Consider the following 22897-nt stretch of genomic DNA (forward strand, 5'->3'; position numbering starts at 1 on the left):
AATGCTAACAATAGTGTTTTGTATATTTGTATTTGACAACCTTAAGTAAACATCTTTCCTATCTTGGTGAGTCTAAATGTAAATCAATATCTATCATATCTCATCATTATCAACTTAAAACATCTGTCTACACCCAAAACCATCTTAACCCCTAAACACTAAGCTTAGTTGTAAGACTAAATAAACTATCTGGTTTTCAATCCCATCAGAGGCTTGGGACGGAACAAAACTTAGGTTAGCAGCTTCCAAAATGAAAATATGACAGAGACAGTTTGCTGCCTGAAGAAAACTCTGTAATATTGGATCATCTTCTTCAGCCTTCTGGCCCAGTATATCTTACAGATATTTGTGAGGCAGGAACTATTGAGGACTTTTTAAAAAAGATGTATTTTATTTATTTATTTATTTTTACTTTTATTCTTTTATGTGTATGAATGTTTTGCTTGCATGTATGTATATGTGGCTTCGGAAGCCAGAAGAGGGTATTGGATCCTCTGGGACTGGATTTACAGTCTGTTGTCAGCTACCATATGGGTAGTGGGAATTAGACCCCAGTCCTTTGCAAAAACAGCTAGTGCCTTTAATGGCTAAGCTATCTGTCTGCCATCAAGAGTTACTGTTTTAATTTTAATTATGCGAGTGTTCCTGTGTGGCTTTGTGCACATCAGTGCCAATACCCAAGGAAGCCAGAGTTGTTCAATTCCCTAGACCTAGAGTTCCAGGCAATTGTAATTTGCCCATTGTAGGTACTAGGAGTCAAACTTGGGGCCTCTTCAAGAATACTCTTACCCACTGAGCTCTTTCTTTATACATTTTACTCCCTAGAAATAGGATTTTATATAGGTCAGGCAGGCCTTGAGTTTGCTATGCAGAAAAATTGGCCTTCAGCTCTTGATCCTAATGCCTCTTCCTCTTGAATGTTGAAAATTTAAGTGTGCACCATCATGTTCAAGAAGATAATTGTTAATACCAATAATTTCATATACATTCCCTTGTCCTTTTTTTGGGAGACAGGATCGCTATCTAGACTAGGTTGGTCTTGAATTCTTTATGTAGCTGAGGTACAGCTTTTTAAAAATTTTTTAAATTTATGACTTTCTTTCCATTTTCCAAGTGCTGGGGTTATAGGCATGTATTGCCATGCCATACTTATGCACTTCTGGGGATTGTGTTAACTCCGGCAGCCTGTCCGATAACATGCAGTTTACCACCTGAGCTATGTACCTAGCTCCAGAGTTTTGTTTTCAAGTTTAAAAAAATTTAACCTAAACAAAAATCATCAGTGGAGTTACAGTACACACAATAATCTCTAAACTGGTATATTCAGTGTGGAAATATTTTAATGTCATTACATAGAAGATCTGCCTTTTTTACTTTAATCATTAATTGCTGGTTATTCAATCGGATAATTAATATTCATTGTCAAATTGACAGGATCTAGGATCACCTAAGACAGGACTCTGGGCGTGCCTGTGAGGGTTTACATTAGATTATTTGAAATAGGAAGACCTACTTTAACTGGATAGTGCCATTGCATGGGCTGTGATCCTGGATTGGAAAAAAAGGAATGCTGAGCTGAGAATGAGCATTGATTAGTCTTTCTTTAATTCTTAAATGTAAGTGCTCATGAGCCAGCCATCTGAAGCTTCATTGCTAAAGTGAACCTTTTCTTCCTTAAGTTGCTTTTGTCACAGTACTGTATCACAGCTATAGGAAAGTAACTCATACCTATTGTGTTTCTAGTTATGCTACGGTATACCTCCTCATTCATCATTGTCTGCATTTCTGTGCTGGTAAGATGAATTCCTAAATTTCAGATCAAGGGCGTATGTACTTTTCACTTGATATGTGTTGAGAAATTATGTTATGAAAAGATTGTGCTAGTTTATTCTTCCATTCTAACTACATAAGTGGCTTCTTTTTTTTCTGTTATTAATATGCTAGGTAGTACCAATCCAATAATTGCAGAATATTTTATTTTTGCTGTTTTGGAGATTTATAAAGGCGTTCCCCCCTGCCCCAGTTTTTTCATAGATGTTCTGTTTTTATATATATATATATAAATTAATATAATTAATAAAATATTTTAGAAATACTTTGAAAACTAAAATAATGACATTTACTGATTTTATTTTTATGAATGTTCTTGCCTTACTGATGAAGATAAAAATTTAAAAAAATCTAGTTTTAAGTATAAATGTATTTTTATATTACTTATTAATTTTGAAACCAAAGGAGTGTACAATATTTTTATTTAGAAAGTAAATTAGATGGGTGGAAACATTAAAATTGCCTTACTAGTCTGTGGTTTTTACTTTTTAACTTTTTGTAGATACTGTACTCCAAGATACTTGGATTATGAAGATTTGGAACGCAAATACTGGAAAAACTTAACTTTTGTGGCACCTATTTATGGAGCAGATATTAATGGGAGCATATATGATGAGGTATATTTATGCTTATGTTGTGTTTTTTAAAAGATTGCCTGGTGATACTGCTTTTGTTTACTATTTTTAGATAGCTGGAAAGTACTCAATTGTATCTATTTCATTAGTTGTATTTTATTTGTTAGCTTTTGGGTGTCTATACTTTTTAAGTATGAGAGGTTAAAAAAAAAAACCCAGTAGGATTCTTTCCGTTTCTCCCTTCCTCCTTTTCCTTCCTGCTGTTCACTTTTTCTGATTTCTTAAAATTTATATTTTTACTTTAATGTGTGTGTGTGTGTGTGTGTGTGTGTGTGTGTGTGTGTGTGTGTGTATGTATGTATCTGTGGGTGAGGATGTGCATGTTTGTGCAGATGCTTGTGGAAATTAGGCGCATTGGATCCCTTGGAATTGAAGATAAAATTGGTTGTGAGCTCACGGATATGAGTACTAGCAAGCAAATTCAGGTCCTCTGCAAGATCAGCATTCATTAGTAACCACCCAGCCTTCTTTTTTCATCTCCCCTCCACCTGCACCCTTCTGTCTTTTGAGCTAGGGTCTTAAATAGTTCAGGCTAGTTTAAAACTCCGTGTTTAGCTGAGGATGACGTTGAACTTCTGATCCTTTTGCCTCTACTGCTATTTGCCATGCTACATCTGTGAGTAGTCAGAGGATCACTATCAGGAGTAGGTTCTTCTGCCATCTTGGTTTTGGGGATCAAATTCTGATCCACTGCCTTGGTGAGCTCTCTATCCATTCCTACACTTTTTACATTTTTTCCTTTCATAGACAAATTATATGGTTTCTTTTCCTTTAAAAATATATCTGATAATCTTTTTAAAGCTATAAATGTTATATTTATCATGACAATTTCATTTTTAGTATATAGCATGTACCTTTAATTTACATTAGAAAAATTCATGTCAACTGATTTATGTTATAATGAGGTTGTTAACATTTTTCTGATGTTATTTATAGTAATTATTCTCCTCCTACATATATATTAGATGTAGTGATGAACTCTTTGAGAGCTAGAGATGTAGCTCAGTGATAGAGCACTTGTTTGTCTTATGTTACATAACACTTTGCCATCCTGGGTTCAATTCCTTGGACTGCAAAAATAGACAAACAAACAAATGGAGGGAGAATAAATTTTACTGTGTAGATAATAAATGAGTGAGCTATAGGGTACTCTTTCAGCAAATTTTTGTTCCCCAACAATCTTCCTTGTTCTCTATGGATAGACGTCCATTGCTAACCCTTGCTTTAGTATTGTTGTTATATTATATTATATTATATTATATTATATTATATTATATTATATTATATTCTTTTGAAAAGTAAAACAAGTTAAAAAGTACATGTCTTAATTAAGGTTTCTACAGCTTTGATGAAACAACCATGACCAAAAAGCAAATTGGGGAGGAAAGGGTTTATTTAGCTTATACTTTCGTATTGCTGTTCATTACTGAGGGAAGTCAGGACAGGAACTCAAGACAAGGTAGGAACTTGGAGGCAGGAGCTGATGTAGAGACCATGAAGGAGGTGCTGCTCACTGGCTTGCTCCCCATGCTCATATGCTTTCTTATAAAACCCACGACGACTAGCCCAGGGATGGCACCACCAAAAATGGGCCGAGCCCTCCCCCTCAGTCGCTAAATGTCTTCCAGCTCTTCTTACTGGGACATTTTTCTCAGTTTAGGATCCTCCTTTTAGATAATTCTGGCTTGTGTCAAGTTGATATAAGACTAGCCAGCATAGTAAACAAAACATAAATTCAGAATATCATAACTTCTTATATGTGAATATTTGTGTCATTTCTGACCTCAGGGAAGAATTTTATCAGTACCCACTTCCCTGTATTCATGCATTACCTGTTACTTGCTTCAGCTTCCTCCAGTGGTAACTTATTCTGGCATCATAGTAACTCTTTCTTATAACAACATTGTGACCTGTTTCTGAACTTTATATAGGTAGGATCATTTAGCTTTTGTTCTTTCTTTCCCTCTTTCTCTTTATTTCTCCCCTTTGACAGTTTCTTGCTATGTAGCCAGGTTGGTCTTGAAATCATAATGCTTCTCCCACTGCCCTTTCATCCCGTCAACCTCGGTTCTGAGATTATAACTGTATTGTACCAGCCAACCTTCATTATTTCATTTCCAAGCTTTTCTGGATTGCACATAGCTGTAGTTCATTCATTTAATGGCTGTATGTGATTTGGCTTTGTGAATGAACTATAATTTGTCTTTTGGTTAGTAGTCATTTGGGTTGCTTTTATTTTTGAATTTTTTTTTTTTTATGAGCATGGCTTCTATGTATGTTCTACAAATGTTTCCTAAGCCACAGAAGCATGTCTTTCTGAGGGTCTACAGATAAGTATGGTTGTAAATAAAGACATAACAGGCTTTAGAAAAAAACTTTGCAGTTTATAGTTATCCTTCTTGGAGCAGTGTTTGAGATTTTGCTCTTTCTTGGCTTTCTGTAGATTTTAGCTAGTTTGTTAGGTCCATGTGTGGGTTTTTTGTTTGCTATTCCCTCTCCCCCCCCCCCCCCCAAGACAAATAGCCATGGCTGTCCTAGAACTCTGTAGACCAAGGCTGGTCTTGAACTCAGAGAGCTGCTTGCCTCTGCCTCCCAAGTGCTGGGATTAAAAGTGTGTGCCACTGTGCTTGGCATGCTGTTTTAAATTTGTATTATGATCCCTGCCCCCTCAGGTCCATTGGATCTTTGTGGCATAATTTTTTTTTTCACCATTTCCCTCTACTACTACTCCCTTCTCTCTTACTTTTTTCTTTCTCCTTTTTTCTCTTTCCTTCTGTTTGTCTTTTCGTCCCTCCCCAGTCCTTCTCTCCCTTCCTTCCTCGTTCTCTTGTGCCTCCCAGTCCTCCCCAACACGTTTTTTAAAGCCAGGACTTCACTTTGAAGCCCTAGATGACCTAGAACTTAGCAAGTGTTTCAGCCTGGCCTCAAAGTTGTGGTGATGCTCTGCATCTGCTTCCCCAAGGATGGAGTTATAGGAATGTGTCACCATGCTGATGTTTTGTTTTGTTCATTGTTTTTTGTTTTTTGTTTTCTTAAGACAGGATCACTGTAGCTGAGGCAGGCCAGAGTCACTATGAAGTCTAGTCTGTCTGAAAGAGTTTGCCTGTTCATGATTTTAAAATTTATTATTTTTGCTGAGCATGGTGGTGTATGCCTTTAATCCCAGCACTTGGGAGGCAGAGGCAGGCGGATCTCTGTGAGTTTGAGGCCAGCCTGGTCTACAAAGTGAGTCCAGGACAGCCAAGACTGCTTACAACCCCTTCCGCCTTCCCCCCAAATTATTATTTTCTTTGAGTGAACCAGTTACTTTGCCTTGTCTTTAAAAGTTTTCACTTGACTTTGTTGAAGTTTTCATTTCCACCATCCTTTCATTTGGTTTTTCTTTAGTATTTGTCTTTTAAAATCACATTTTCATGTCCTATATTGACTTTCTTATTTTGTCCAGTTGTCTTTGTTCCCTTGTAATTTATTAAAAAAAATGTATTAATATCATGCTTAATTTCTTTAAACATTCTTCTCATTCTTTTGACTTATTTTTCTAGAGTTTTGTCTGTCTGGTTTCCTCTTATCTGGGGTCATTATTCTGAAATTAGTAAAGTTTAGAGGAATCACAGCATACTTGCTTTTTGTACTGCAAATGTTTTGTATTGGGACTTACATATTAGGAGTTGGTTGCTCTCCCTCCCCATCACCCCCAGTTTGCAGTTATTGTAATGCTACATAGGTATTAGTCTATAGTAGCTCTTTTGTATTGTTTTCTTCTGTTAGACTTATAATCAGGCCATAATGATCTATTCCCAGTCCTTTTCTGCAACAAGAAATCATTGTCCATGGGTAGATTCACTATGAAATAGAGTGATATTAAACTGCAAAGTCACCTCTTAAGCACTAATCATGAGCTGGAGAGATGGCTCAGAGGTTAAGAGCACTGACTGCTCTTTCAGAGGTCAGGAGTTCAGTTTCCTGCAACTACATTGTGGCTTACAGCCATCTATAATGTGATCTGATGCCCTCCTCTGGCCTGCAGACGTACATGCAGGCAGAGCACTGTATACATAATAATAAATAAGTAAAAAAGCACTAATCACTTCATGGACTAAAGGGACATTTTTAGTCCTATGTCTATTAATATATTAGTTATTGTGACTATGAATGGAAATAAGAAAATACAAAGAAGGAAAAAAAGTACTAGTAGCATGAGTGATTAACTCTGGGATGACACAGAACTTATCACTAGCTTACTCTCAGAACATTCCAGCATTCCAGAAGTTTCTTTTTCTTCATGTGGATATATGTGCTCTTTTGTACTTAGTATTATTTGTTTGTTTTTTTTAAAATTAATTTATTCTTGTTACATCTCAATGGTTATCCCATCCCTTGTATCCTCCCATTCTTCCCTCCCTCCCATTTCCCCCTTATTCCCCTCCCCTATGACTATTCCTGAGGGGGATTACCTGTATTTTTTTGTTTGTTTGTTTGTTTTTGTTTTTTGTTTTTTTTTGTTTTTTTTTGTTTTTTTTTTTGTTTTTTTTTTTTTAAGACAGGGTTTCTCTGTGTAGCCTTGGCTGTCCTAGTAGACCAGGCTGGCCTCGAACTCACAGTGATCCGCCTCCTGAGTGCTGGGATTAAAGGTGTGCGCCACCATACCCGGTGTATTAATTTTATTACATGCAAATTGTAGGCCTTCAAATTCCTTCTATGAGTTTTCATTGTAAATGAATCGGGGTTGTCTTCTACAGTGACCCCTGAGCTCCAATGGGAGGGATGCCATGGAGATCTAAAGTTTAGACTCTGCATGATGACTGCTGAATATGTGTCTCTGTATCCACTTTCTTCTCTTGCCAGTGGAAGCCTCTCTGATGATGATTGAACAAGGCATTGATATATGAGTAAATCAGAATATAATTAGGAATCATTTCATTGACTTTTTCCTCCTAGTTGTGTTTGGCTCTAGTCTAGGACTCTGGGCTATCTACTCTCCAGCTGCTGACCATTCAAGCAGTGTTAGGCATGGGCTCCCTCTTGTGGAGTGGGCCTCAAGTTATACCACACATTATTAGTTGACCACTCTCTCAAGTTCTGTGCCACCATTGCCTCAACACAACTTCCAGTCATGACAGATAGTTGGTCAAAGATTTTGTGGCTGGGTTGTTGTCCCAGTCTCATCTCTGGTATTCGTTGCCTGGTTACAGAAGATGCATGGTTCAGGCTCTATATTACTAGGAGTCCTCACTGGAGTGACCATCATAGATTTCAGGGAGCTTAGACTCTACTATGTTTCCATATTACCTCCCAAATGCTCTCCAATTCCAATCTTATCCTCACCCTCTCTTCCTCCTTCTTCACCCCCAGTCCACCTGTAAAATCTATTTTATTCCCCCTTCCCAGGGAGATCCATATGTCCCTCAGAGCCTTTCTGGGTTGGTGGATTATAGCATGATTATCATCTACTTAACAGCTAATATCCAATTATAAGTGAGTAAATATCATGTTTGTCTTTCTCTGTCTGGGTTACCTCACTCAGTATGGTATTTTTATAGTTGTCATTTTTTTACACGGCTGTGTAAATGTGTCACATTTTCCTTATCCATTATTTTGTTGAGGGACATCTAGGTTGTTTCTAATTTCTGGCTATTATGAATAGAGCAGCAATGAATATGTTTGAGCAAGTGCCTCAGTGGTAGGCTGAAGCATCTTTTGTGTGTATGCCCAAGCATGATATAGCTGAATCTGGAGGTAATTGAATCCCCATGCTGATTTCCATGGTCATACAAGTTTGCATTCCCATCAGCAGTGTATGGATGTTCTTCTTACTCTATATCCTTGCCAGTAAGAACTGCCACTTTTTTTTGTTGATTTTACCATTCTCACAGATGTTAGAAGAAATCTCATAAGTAGTTTTGATTTGTATTTCTGTGATGGCTAAGGATGTTGAACATTGAAGTGTTTTTCATCCATTTGATTTTCCCCTTGAGAATTCTCTGTTTAGATCTGTACTCATTTTTTAATTGGGTTATTTGTTTTCTTGATAATTTAGTTTCTTGAGTTCCTTATATATTTTTTTATATATATCTGTCAGATGTGAAGTTGGTAAAAACCTTTTCCAATTCTGTAGACTGCCATTTTGTTTGAATGACAGTGTGCTTTTCTGTGCAGAAACATCTCAGTTTCATGAGTTCCCAATTATTAATTGCTGACCTGAGTGTCTGTGTTATGGTTGACTGGAAAACTTTTGACTCTAGCATTCTTGTTCGGTTATTTGAGATTTAAGTTCTTTTTTGTCTTTTTTGTCAAAGAACTTATTTGAGATTAAGTTCTTTTACTTTCAGTTTAGTGATGATAGAAAGGTTATGTGTGTTAAATAGGATTTTCTTAAGTTTACTGATAGTCAAAAAAGATTTGTTTTGTTTTATTCTTTGCTGGGTGTGCAATCTTGATGTCTTTGTACAAATGGCCTATTATCAGCTCTGTGTGGCAACACATGCCTGTAATTCCTGGTCTGAGATTGAAAGCCAGCCTAGACTACATATATCATATTGTCACAAAACAAAACAAAAGTGAAGCACCCACTCTTAGTATATTTGGTAGTTTTATCAAATTTGATCAAAGCTTTTTTTCCTTTGTAATCTTAATCTATAGTCTTCATTTAGAAGGACCTTTTTGATAATTAATTTGGTTCCAATTGATACCATCTTCATGTGTTTTTAGGTGGTAGCATCAAAGTAATGTGCATTATAATAATAGATAAGAGAGTACTCTATCTACTTCGGTTTAGGAGATTGCTTTCCATAGTACTTTCCCTGATGTGTTGTTCCATACTGTATTTTTTTTTTTTTTTTTTTTTTTTGCTTTTTGAAACAGGGTTTCTCTGTGTAGCCTTGGCTGTCCTGGACTCGCTTTATAGACCAGGCTGGCCTCGAACTCACAGAGATCCACCTGTCGCCTCTACCTCCCGAGCGCTGGAATTAAAGATGTTCGCCACCACGCGTGGTTCTGTATTCTTTTTATTAGATGTAAATATTATGTAAACAAGTACCTAGTTTCAAATAATATTTGGTATGTATATATATACAATACATGATACATAACATATATGCACGTGCACACACACACAGTATTAAGTAGAGTTAAAATATCTTCCTGAATGTTTGAGTCAATATTTTCAGACTTGATCTTTTTCCCTTGTACCTATTAATATATCTTCTATATTGTTCATTTAGTAGTGTTCTGATGATTATGTGTTGTATGGAATTCCTTTTTTGGTCTTGTATATTTAGTGTTCTCTATTCTGCTTGTACCTTGGTAGGCATCTCTTTCTTTAGATTAGTGGAATTCTTTCATATTTCTGTTAAATTTTTTTTATTTTTTTAATATCATGCTCTTCTCATCTATATTAAAGTTTGTTCTTTTATATGTATTATAGCTTTGATCCTTTCATTGTCCTAGATTTTCTACACTTTTTTTTTTAAAGAATTAACATTTTTCTGTCCATTTCTTCTTCATTCCTGTGTTCAAGACCTTTGTGTCTTTTAATTTGCTTATCTCTGAGGTTTTTGTTGCACATCCAGAGTTTTTCATTTCTAGTTGTATTTCAGCTTGGGTTTTCATTAATGACTTTCCTTCCTTCCTTTCTTTTTATTTGTCTTGAGACAGGGTTTCTCTGGTTAGCTTTGGCTGTCCTGGACCTTGGACTCACTTTGTAGACCAGGCTGGCTTGGTCTCTGCCTCCATGAGTGCTGGGATTAAAGGCATGTACCACCATACTCAGCTTCTATTTCTTTCTTAAATTCTATTGTCATGACTTATTTTATTAAAATATTTATGTTTCATCAAGGCATCATGTATCTTTATAAAGGTATTTGTTTACATCCTCTTTAAGGTCTTTGAACATAATTCCTAATTGCTAATTTGAAGTCCTTGTCCTGTACTTCAGCTAACTTGTTTTACTTAGGGTCTAACATGTATGGTTGCTGGCCTCTGGAGGAAGCATATTGTCATCGTTTTGTACTTTAGGGTAGAATTCAGGCATCTGAAGTTATGACATTTCAAGTGTTTCATGGTGCAGATAACTGGTCTCACCTTTGTTGGGTGGGTGTTTGGCTATTTTTGCTTGCTGTTGCCCACTCTATGCCCTAGCCTAGTGTGGCTGTTGGCTATAGACATGTGTTGTGGCTGTGGGGCCTTGGCAGAGAATGCTTCTAATACCTAGCCAAGTGTGGTGCGTGTGGGTAGAGAGCTTTTACAGGTCATCAAGGAGTCATAAAAGAATGGAGATGAGCTAGAAGGAAAGGATGAAAGGTATCACTAAGAAGAACTGAGGACCCTGTGGCAAAGACCCAGGGGGGATGTAGGTGGTTTGGAAGTTGGGGCATAGGGTAGCAGGACTAAGGATAGGTTTGGGGAGACTGGGATGGAGGACATGAAGGAGAATTTAATTTCCCTACATGAGTTTCAGCCTATTCTGGCAACTGTGGGTCCCTGATAGAGAGAGTTTCAGTGGGTTGGCAAAATAAAAAAGAACTGAAAATGGGCTGAAAGAACAGGGCACCTAGGCTCTCAGGAAGAATTGGGAGATCTTTGGTATGCACCAAGAGGCTGAGTCATTAGGAGAGGACGTGGATTGGGAAGTAATGTTTCTTTGGTAAACTGCAGTAGGACTAAGGATCCTTAGGTGTTTTCTAATGTATTTGAATGGTCATTTAGCTTAAAACTGGTTTCTATATTATGATGCTTATTCATTAATTCAGATTAGTTACTTATGTAAAGATACTCAAATAGGACTCATTACAGTGTATGGGTTGCAGTTGTACTTGAGTTAAGAGATGGAATTACTATAAATACAGTTGGAAAAAATTTACATAATTTTATTGAACTTTCATGAGATCTCTTATATTTAAGTTTTACTTTTTTTTTTTTTTTTTTTTGAAACAAGCTTTCTCTGTGTAATAGGCCTGTTGTCCTGGAACTCACTTTGTAGCCCAGGTTGGCCTTGAACTCAGAGATCTACCTGCCTCTGCCTCTGAAGTACTGGGATTAAAGGTGTACGCTACTAAGCCCATCTTATATCTTGCCTTTTTAAAGAAGTATTTGAACAGATTTCAAACAACAAAGTTCCCAGCATGGGCTTCAGTTATAGATGGAACAGTTATTTGGGGAACTAAAGTCTTCAAATCATTTCTTTTTTTGATTGTTTCATCAGTATTTTTCCTTACCTGAGAGTATTAGGAAATGGGATTATTTTATTAATTAAAGAATTATTTAAATATTAAAATAAAAAGAAAAACCCTAATGGTTTTTAGTGTAAAAGGGAAATGATAGGAGTGGTCATTTAAGGCCATTGTAATATTTATTAGGGAGAGCCCTCTTAGTTTACATAGATTTTTATGCCCCTCTGTCATAGCACTATGTGGATAGTGAAATGGACTTTATAATTGCCTTGCGAATCTATACAGATGGATCCAGTTTTAGATATTAGAACTTGACTGTGCGGACAGTGGGGAGAAGACAACATAGTTTGCTGAAACATTCTAACATTGTGAATTATAGTAAATTAGTTAACAATTGGTAAATTCTCTTAAAATCAGAATCTTTTCCTTGTTTTAAATATTTAAAAATTTTTATTTATTTATTTTATTATCTGAGACAGGGTTTCTCTATCTAGCCTTGACTGTCCTGGACTCACTTTGTAGACCATGTTGGCCTCGAACTCACAGAAATCCACCTGCTTCTGCTTCCCAAGTGCTGGTCTTTTCCTATTTTTAAGTGTTTTTCTTATTGTTTTTTGTTGTTGTTGTTGTTGTTTTTTTTTCTGAGACAAGGTCTTCGGCTGGACTTAAACTTCCTTAGTAGTGTAGGTGAGCTTTTTGTTCTCCTGGCTTCCATTCCCCACATTCTGAAACTATAGGCATTTACTACCATTCCAGTTAGTTTTAATAAAAACAAACAACAAAAATAAACCAGTAATTCTAACTAGTTCTCTCCTGTATCATCAGGTAGATATATGGGGTTAAATAAAACTAAACTATTCCAACAATTTTACAGGATTTAGATGAGTTGTTTAAAGCTAAAATTAATGTATGTAAATTTTTGTCTGTTAACATATGTCCATCTCTTTTGAGTAAGTGCTATATTTTCTATTTTTAACTAATAAAATATAAATTGTAGTACTTGACAAATAGCTATTTGATTAGTAAATGTTATTTTTCATTTACTAATATTTGGTTCTGTTCCTTTTCTCCCTGTCTTGCCTCTAGGGTGTGGATGAATGGAATATAGCTCGCCTAAATACAGTCTTGGATGTGGTTGAAGAAGAGTGCGGTATTTCTATTGAGGGTGTAAATACCCCTTATCTGTATTTTGGAATGTGGAAAACAACATTTGCATGGCACACTGAGGACATGGATCTCTACAGTATTAATTATCTCCACTTTGGGGAACCCAAGTCTTGGCAAGTCACATGTTTAATATTCATATCCATTAGAGTTGTGAGTCATTCAGTGTTGTTCATTATTGAAGAGAATTAATTTCTTGATAGAGTGAGTATAAGAAAGTTTTGGGTTGTAATCACATATTCATTTCTGCTCAGGGTTTTGAGAAACCTTAAGCTCAGTTTTTTCCTCTGGGCATTTTGTAGGCTGTGAATTGATAAATAATCTTGATTTCAAATAGATTTTGAAACACCTTATTTCTTTGGCCATTTGTTGGAGGTTGTGTATGAGTTAGGCATTAAAAACTTGACTTCTTGGATATATAATTTAAGTAATCTTAATGACCTATTGGTTCAGCTATCTCTTAATGATAAGTCTCAGTTGGTGTGTGGGAGCTAGGAGGACAGGAAGAATGAATCAAGGGGCCTATTAGCACTCTATAAGAGATGGGATTAGTGAGAATACCAATTGACTTAAACTGATATATGGGGGGTGGGGTCTTGCTTCTCACCCCAGAGTGGCTCTGAAGTCATAGTAATCTTCCTGTTTTAGTTGTGTGAGTGCTAGGGTTACAAATGTGAGCTGCCAAACGGGTTTGATAAGTGGTTTTGCTATATAGCTCTGGCTGGCCTCCACTGTATAAATTCCAAAGGCCATACATAGACTTATAGTGATCCTTTCCATCTCTGCCTTCCATAGGTTGGGATTATAGGTATGTGCTATTTTTTCTTTTTCTTTCTTTTCTCTTTTTTTGAGTAATTACTGTAAAATGGTGGTGAATACCTTTAATCTGAGCACTCGGGAGACAGAGGCAGGCAGATTCCTGTGAGTTTGAGGCCAGCCTGATCTACAAAGCCAGTGTAGGAAAGCCAGGGCTACATAAAGCAACCCTGTCTCCAAAAACCAAAATGAACTGGGTGTGGTGGCGCATGTCTTTAATCCCAGCACTTGGGAGGCAGAGGCAGGTTGGTTACTGTGAGTTTGAGGCCAGCCTGGTCTACAAAGTGAGTCCAGGACAGCCAAGGCTACACAGTGAAACCCTGTCTTGAAACCCCAACCAACCAACCAAACCAAAGCAAACCAAAACACCCGAAATGAATAAATAAAATGTACTAGTATAAAGTGACTTTTATGCCACATTCATTACCTGTTTGTAGTTTTTAGTTCCTTTTGGTTTGTTTTTAGTTGTAGTGAATTTCAATTTCAAATATCTATTTGTTTTGTTTTGGTTTTTCCTTTTTTTGATTTTTTGAGACAGAGTTTATCTGTGTAGCCTTGGCTGTCCAGGACTCGGTTTGTAGACCAGGCTGGCTTTTGCCTCCCTGAATGCTGAGATTAAAGTCATGTACCACCACACCTGGCATATATTTGGTTTTCTGTAATTTATGTCTATGCTGGCTGATCATCTTTTTTATAATATAGGTGATACCATGATTTTGATGCTCTTCAGGGGTATTTTCAGCATGGAACACTCTTATCTCACTTAAGAAGAGAATAGCCTCCTCCAGTTTCCACTTTGATAGAGCCTTTTGGAGTATTTTGCATAATACACATCCCTGTCTTGACAGTTCTTCCCCTTGTTTAATTTGTGTTATTTTACAAATAACAAAAATAAACATTTTAGGGGCTGGAGAGATGGCTTAGAGGTTAAGAGCACTGGCTGTTCTTCCAAAGGTCCTTAGTTCATTTCCTAGCGACTATATGGTGGCTCATAACCATCTGTAATGAGATCTGTTGCCCTCTTCTGCCTGCTGGCTCACATGCAGGGAGAATATTGTATAAATAATAAATAAATAAATCTTAAAAAAATAAACATTTTATTGGTCATAATATTATCTTTTTTACTTATTAAAACTTTATTACAAAGAACTTAAAAAAAAGAACTTAAAAAAATATGAGATTAGCTGAAGTCAAAGTCTATACATCTCAATGAACTTCTATATAGAGAACAGCCATTCTAAGACACAATATTTTTGTATCCAGCAGAGTAGAGGTTTCAGGGTAAAGAAAATATGTTTTTCCCTTCCTCACATTATGTGTAAGAAGAGTGTTAATTGCTGGAGATGACATAATTTAGGTGGTAATGTGAAGCTTTTTTTTTTCTAGACTGGGTTAAAAAACAATTAGTAAGAGGCTTTGAGATTTGGTTTGTAGAAAACAAGAATGTCGTTTTAAAAGATAATCTCAATCGTTCTGTTCTACCAGTAAAGACTCAGGATGCTGGGGTGAAAACCTGCTAGCTCAGAGAGGCACCGAGCTGACCTTCCTATTCAGCTCCCCCAAAGTCTCACTAGCTCAGCTGGACAGCCCAAGAGGAAAAGGCCAAAAACCCAAGGCCAAGGATCTGAAGAGCTAAAGAGCTAAAGCTCCTTCCTCTTCTACTGGCTGTTTTAAATACCCTTTAACTCAAAATCCCTCATACACTTTTAATCTCTGTCAGCTGATTTTTGGCTCTGCCTCTTGACCTAGGGTTAACTTTATTAAATCCTGTGTACAGAAAGCTCTTCTATTAAAGGTGTGTGTTCAACCACACCAAACAAAAGATAAGTTTTTACAGTTCACAATCTCAGGGATCACAATGCAATCAAATATCCTGCAACATTTTCCCCTTTTTGTCTAAATAAAAGACATCAATTGTAAGACTATAATTACTTAGTCTTCAACCCCATCAGAGTCTTGAGAAGGATAAATATTAGCTGAAGAAACAGAAAATGCAGAGCAAGCAGCTTCCAAAAATACAGAAATAACAGATATTGCTGGCTGCCTGGACAGTGACCCAAGGTAGCTTTATAACATTGGAGCATCATCTTCAGCCTTCTGGTGCAAAATATCTCACAGACTTTTCTGTGAAGCAGAAAAGGTACTATGAAGGACTTGCTTACCTTGTCCTTGAAAACCTTGGGAGTTGAATTTTCTGCATCCAGTTTGTCTAGTATTCTGTCTGCAGTAGAAGCAAGGACAATTCTTGTCTGATGACTAGTTTGCCACATACAAGGCCATCTCCTAAAGGAGAATTTTTTGATGCTCATCATCATCTTTGAAGTTAAAAGGAAGTGGTTCTAGGAGCTGACATGTCTCAAAAAAATTCCCAAATAATAAATCATCTTTAATACCATAGTCTGCAGGTCTGAGTTTTTTGAAGACCATCTACCTATCTCTAGTATATCTGAATTACTAGTTTCTAGCTATATACTGACTGATTAGCTTCGAAAACTAGTACAAAACAAGACCACAAGTTTGATTAACTTTTAGTTTGCATTTCCTAATTATCCTAAATGGATTGTGAATAATAGCTTTGAAAAGGACTAGAACTTCATATTTATTTATTCTCCTAAGACAGGGTTTCTCTGTATAGCCTTGGCTGTCCTGAATTTGCTTTGTAGACCATGCTGGCCTCGAACTCACAGAGATCCACATGCCTCTGCCTCTCTGAGTGCTGGGACTGTAGGCATGTGCCTCCCACCATGCAGGCTTCACATTGCATTTTTAAGAATTACATAGCTGTAATACCTTAAAAAGAGTTGATACATAGTATGCTGTAACCAAAATATAACCTTAATTTTTTATCAATATACAAAGATTTGTAGCATACAGTCAGTAATCTACCCTTTTTTGTTGTTGTTCCTACATTATTTCTGTATAGACCCTTTTTGTCTTAATAAAAAGGAAAGATTTTTAACTCTAATACAGTCAAACTATTTACAAAAATGAAGTAATTTTTTTGTTAAGCTTTCCACAATGTCCACCTTGACAGTTTTAAGATTAAGTATTTTCGAGTTCAGCGTTCTGAAAAATGTTCATCATATGAACTCAGCAATTTGAATGTCTGTAGTTCGAAGCTGATCTATGGATGATGTTTGTCAGCCTAGTGGCAATCCTGACTGCACAGAACATAGCAGCCAATTCAAGGGTGTCCACTGTTTGTGCAGAACCAGGCAGCAGAAGAAACATGGAGCATTTTTTTCCAGTGGGTGTTGTTACACAACCCAGGTTTATTCATCATTGGGGGCTCTGTCATCTTATGAGAAACCTAAAAGGTTACTGTTAGGAGTTGTAGAAAATGTAAACATTTCAAATGCCATATTCAGCAGATCTCAGAAAGGATTGATAATTATAATCTATTAAGTACATCCAAGGCACACAAACTGTTTCTAGTTACTTGCTTTAGACTCAAGGCTGGAAACACACATAGGAAGCTAGATGAAGCTTTTTCTAAAATTAATTAGTACTCTGTACAAGTATTAGTATCACAACAGAAGGTTTATATATACATAATAATAGTCTTACATATTTTGAGATAATATACCTTAAAAATTTGAAAGTAAAATGAAAACAAAAACATTGGATCAGTGGCAATAGAATAATCCCTTATTTTTTGTTTTCCTCTGTCCCACACCAGGTGGCTCTTGCAATATGAGACAGAGGTTTTGGATTTCCCTTTAACAAGCACACATGGGTTTAGAGAAGGAGAGAGCCACACTCCAACCCCAAAGCCAGCTTTATTTTATAATTGAGTTGGGACGTCAGAAAGACCATTTGCCACTTATGTTTGTAGAAGGCAGAAGTGACAAGATGGAGGTGGACAATACCACTTGGTCAATTTACTCTTTTTCTTGTCATATTTTCTCTTGGTAATCATGCTTTTTCTTCAAATACTTCATTTGCCCAGTGGTCTCTGGATTCCTTAATTAGACAGATGCTTTTATTTTTTTGGAAATATAAAAAACAAAACCCTGCCCCAACCCTAACTCGGAGGGTGGAGTTGGGGGAGGGAGTGGAATATGTCTTTATTTGGTGGGTTATATCTTTTTTAGGGCAAACTGTTTTTCGGCAGTAGAAAAGACATTACCTCTCCATTGAAGTTTTAAAAAGGTTCTTTTGAAAAATTAAAATTAAACAATACCTCTAAGCATACTTATTTTTAGATTATAAAGGACGTACTCTTTAAATTTCATCCTGCCCTTTTCAAGTAGCTCTTAAAATTAAATCACTGTAATACTATGTGCCTATCTCTGTCTCCCAAGTATTGGGATCAAAGACATGTGCCTTCCAAATGCTGAGATTAAAGAGTGAACCACACCTGGATCTAATTTTTTCTCTACTTGAAACCTGATCGGTATCAGGTTGTCCTTGAACTCGGAGATCCTCAGAACACTGTATTAGGGTAAACTATTAAAAATTGACTATAAGTCTTTGGCTTGATTTATAGGGGATATATATACATATGAACAAAATATCACCTAGCAGAACTAGTCTTATTGTAACTTGTTATGTCATGTTTGGTTGTTATCGCTGGGAAGCCTGCTCTTTTCTGAAGGGAGATGGAGGATTTGGTGGACAGGTTGAAGTGTGGGGAGGTGCTGAGAGCAGTTGGAGGGAGGGGAGGCTGTGGTCGGGATGATTATATGAGAGAAGAAGAAAATAATAAAACCTAAAGAAATAAAAAAAATTAAAAATGTTCTATAATATGGGGTAGTGAAAATGTTACGAACCAGTAAACCAGCGTAAGTGAATAGGTAGATAAAGAAAATAAAAAATCTCCGAATTGTGAAAGCCAAATGAATGCAAGCACCCAGTTTTATCTGACCTCTAAAGAATACTAGTACCCCTGAAACTAATTATGCTAAGTAGAAAAAAGGGAACACTTTCAAATTTTCTTTCTAATGCCATTATTATTCTGTTATCAAAACTTGACAAAGACCCAATGAAAAATAAAATAAAGTTGTAGGCCAGTATCTGATGCAAAAATTGTCAATAAAATACATGCAAACTGAATTCAAGAACACATCAAAAATACTATCCATCATGATAAAGTTGACTTCATTCCAGAGATGCAGGGATGGTTGAACATATGTAAATTAGTAAATGTAGCTCACTAGATAAATAGATTAAATGATAGAAACCATGTGGTCATCTCATTAAATGTAGAATAGGCTTCAAAATCATCTCCTTATGGTAAAAGTTCTTTGTGAAATAGGGATAAGGAAACATCTCTCAACATAAAGGCAATATACAAGAAACCACAGCTAACATCATTGTAAGTGGAGAGAAAGCCTTAAAGGACTAAAATTCCCCCTCCTTTTTTTTTTTCTTAGTAAATGACACAAAGACATACTTAGAAGGGATTCTGTTTTCTTGACCTTGAAAATTAGAAAAATGTAAAATTAGTAATGATGCTGGATTAAAATGAAAATGTGCTATGTAATGTCTAGTTAGTGCTAACATTAAAGCAAATTGTACTTCTAATATCTAATTATTGTGCCTCCCTCATTACATCAGGAGAGTGAAAATGTCTTCCAGAATTCATTTTTATTTTGTACTTTGCTGAATGTTACCATAGAATTGCTATCAATTTACTTGTGAAATATTTCATTTTTTCTTTGTGGGCAATGGTGGGAAGGATTTTTTTTACCCTTTAATGATATCAGAGAATATTGTGCTGTTCAATCTTTGATTAATCATAAGAATTTTTATTTGAATTTATTTATAATTGTAATATTAATTGGGTCTTTTAGAGTGGTTGGAAATAGATCAAGGCATTATTCTAAATTTGAAAAGCAAACAAACCCAATTAAACTGATAATCTTTCCATAATAGTGAACTCAGCCATTGAGAAGTTTGAACTAGTAGATCATCCAGGTAGTGTGGCAGAAGAATATCTAAATGAGAGTGATTCATATACCAGAAGTAAATTGAGGATTGGATTTAGCATAGTCTAATATTAACTTTCACTTTTCTTCTTTTTTTTCTTCTTCTCCTCTCCCTCCTCTTACTTCATTTTTTTTTCCCCAGATGGTTTCTCTGTAGCTTTGGCTGTCCTGTAACTCACTCTGTAGACCAACCTGGCCTTGACTCACAGAGATCCACCTTCCTTTGCTTCCCGAGTTCTGGAATTAAAGGTGTGCCCTACCAGCATCCTGCACTTCCTGGTTTTTTTCAACAAATGGATGCACTTGCCTTTTTTGTGAACTAAAAATTAAAATTGAAATTGAGAGAATTTAACTTTGCCATTTGTTTAAAGGAATATGGGTATACAAATATCTCTTCACATCCAGTTCATTTTGGGTAGATAAAACATACACACTGTGTGTGTGTGTGTGTTATAAAGAGGTTATGAATGGGCCACACTCACAGTTTTTTCTTCTCTGAGTGTATTCCTGGTATAAACCAATGAGGAAATTTTGGCAAGAAATAATTCTAAACATTATTTTCATTTCCTTATGCTAAAAATTTTATCTCCAATTTAGTTGGTAAAATTTAAATAGTAATATTTTTAAGGGGTAACATATGGCTGAATTTTTGTTACATGGAATTTTAGTTACTTTGAAGCCAAATAAGCTTTAAATTTAAGTGCTATTAAACACAACCAAATGTGGTGTTAAGTATGCTTAGAAAGTTGTATCAGTAAAAAGTAATTTGTATTTTGTCCATATTGTGCTAGTAAGTAGGAAGTTGTCATCTATAAAATCAGTATATCAGCTTGTTTAACTCATTCACTGACTATTAGATATGTTAATAGTATCTGTACAAGTTGTGTGTCAACTTGATACAAGCCAGAGCTATCAGGGAGGACGAAACCTCAGTTGAGGAAAGGCCTCCATGAGATCCAGCTGTAAGGCATTTTTCAATTAGTGATCAGTGGAGGAGGAGGGCCCAGCCCATGGTGGGTGGTGCCATCCCTGGGCCAGTGTCCTGAGTTCTGTAAGACAGCAGGCTGACCAAACCAGCGAAAGCAAGCCAGTAAGTAGCATGCTTCCATGGCCTCTGCATCAGCTCTTGCCTCCTACCCTGTTAGAGTTCCTGGTGATGAACAGCAGTGTGGAAGTGTGGGCTGAATAAATCCCCTCCTTGCCAACTTGCTTTTTGGTCATGATGTTTTGTCACAGGGGAAAAAAAAAAACAAAAAACCAAACCAAACAAAAACAAACACAAACAAACAAAGTAACTAAGATAATATCTGAAGTTTTTCCATTAAAATGTCTTTAAAATTTTGTTTTGTAAGCATACCATGAGATTTTTAAGTTCAAAATTCAGCAAATATTTTCAGATACTGTACATTTGAAAACATAAGACAGTGGTTCTCAACCTGTGGGTTGTGACTCTTTTGGCAAACCTCTATCTCCAAAACTATTTATATTATAGTTCATAACAGCAGCAAAAAATAAAGTCATAAAGCATCACTGAAAATAATTTTATGGCTGGGTGGTGGTGGCGCATGCCTTTAATCCCAGCACTCGGGAGGCAGAGGCAGGCAGATCGCTGTGAGTTCAAGGCCAGCCTGGTGTACAAAGCGAGTCCAGGACAGCCAAGGCTACACAGAGAAACCCTGTCTCGAAAAACCAAAAAAAAAAAAAAAAAAAAAAAGAAAGAAAGAAAAATATTTTTTTAATGGTAGGGGGCTCATCACAACAATGAGGAACTGTATTAAAGGGTGGCAGCATTAGGAAGGCTAAGAACCAGTTCACTAGGAACTTTAGATTGATATTTCTATTCTTAAAGGTGAATAAATATAACCAGGATTTAAAAAGTTATAATTATGAAATAAATAAAAACTACATTTAAACGACAACAACCAGATCTGGGAGATGATTACTGGTAGATGTGCTTACTTGTCTGTAAAGCTGAGCTTGATCCCTAGAAACAGTCTTGGTAGAAGGAGAGAACCAACTTCTGAAAGTTGCCCTTTGATCTTCACACACATACTAATACATGCATATGTGCATACATGCATATACACATACAGTAAATATAATGTACAAAATGATAGCAACCAATTTCTTCTTTGAACTAATACCAAAATTAAAAAAAAAAAAACCCATATGCCAAAAATACGTACACCACATAGGGATGTTGTGATTAGTGGAGGCTCTCCAGGCTTAGATGAGGGTTTACTAGTTTTGAACCTTTGTTCCCTAACCTTCAAATTACAGTTGATCTGGGGCATTTAAGTTGTTAATTTTTCTTTGTTTGTGTAGGAATCAGGTCTTTCTATTTCTTGTTATCTACTCAGTTCATGTAAGTGCAGTTTAGTGTTTTTGTAAATGAAAGTATTTGGAATCAATATCCTTCAGAAACTAGCTAAAATATTACAAACATACATTTTTAATTTATTCTTAACATTGTAGGTATGCTATACCTCCGGAACATGGAAAGCGACTTGAAAGATTAGCTCAAGGTAAATTTTGCTTTCAATTTCTTATCTATAGGCCTGTGTTTTGAGGTGGTTCATCAGTTTATTTACTCTATTTATTTATGTATATCTCCTTCAAACTGTTGGCTTTTAAATGTTGCCCTCATTAAACAATATTATTTATTTCCACAATAATTTGTGAAGTTTCTTCTGTTACATAGTCTTCATCATGATTTTAGCTGGCTGCTTAATATTTCAGTGGACAGTTGGTATTTCAATCTATTCTCAAATTTCCTTTTTTTAAAAAAAATAATGTTGAGCTTTATCTTATTAGCCACCTTTCCCCCAAAGATGTCAGCTGGTTGTGAACTATTTGTAATAGCAGTTGGAGTTGAATTTGAATGATAACTGGCAGCAAGTATTCTGCCTTTATCCAGGATTCACTCTTGAATGAGCAGGGCACTTCTGCTCAGGCCTTGGCATATGCTATGTTAGGTTTGCCTTTTACTAATATGACAAAAGAACTTTTCCTTTTATGTAACATACTTACATTTCAAAGTGAAATGGACATTGAGAAATCTTATTGACTTGACAGTTTGAACAGAAATTATTAATTAATGGCATCTATAATTTATCCTCTTCCCCAAATTATAGGAAACTATTAGGAGAAATAGTTATAGGATTACCTTTTAAGAAGCAGTGTTATAATTTTGGCAGTACAGTATTCATTTTCTTAATATATTATATTACAGTAGCAATAGCAATTTAACTGTGAGTTTGAACTTAGGGACTATTTTCAAGAACACTGAAATAATTGCATACTTCAGGGTACTAGATTAAGCCAGTTTTATAAGATTATTATCATATATTTTGAA

General features: G+C 36.0%; 1 protein-coding gene across 5 annotated transcripts in view; it reads left to right on the plus strand.

Moving 5' to 3' along the window:
- KDM4C (lysine demethylase 4C) overlaps nucleotides 1-22897 on the plus strand; it is a 157005-nt gene that overhangs the window by 27981 nt on the left and 106127 nt on the right. For 3 of the 5 annotated variants that reach the window (XM_084791122.1, XM_084791125.1, XM_084791121.1), the window contains exons 4-6: nucleotides 2333-2447; nucleotides 12719-12912; nucleotides 22018-22067. In XM_084791122.1, the coding sequence (XP_084647248.1) occupies nucleotides 2333-2447; nucleotides 12719-12912; nucleotides 22018-22067 (359 nt within the window). Of the gene's footprint in view, nucleotides 1-2332; nucleotides 2448-10112; nucleotides 10214-12718; nucleotides 12913-22017; nucleotides 22068-22897 lie in introns of those variants that run through there. The other 2 variants (XM_084791124.1, XM_084791123.1) reach the window with 2 other exon arrangements.

This window comes from Acomys minous (genome assembly GCF_964271855.1).
Source record: "Acomys minous genome assembly, chromosome: 1".
Taxonomy (NCBI): domain Eukaryota; kingdom Metazoa; phylum Chordata; class Mammalia; order Rodentia; family Muridae; genus Acomys; species Acomys minous.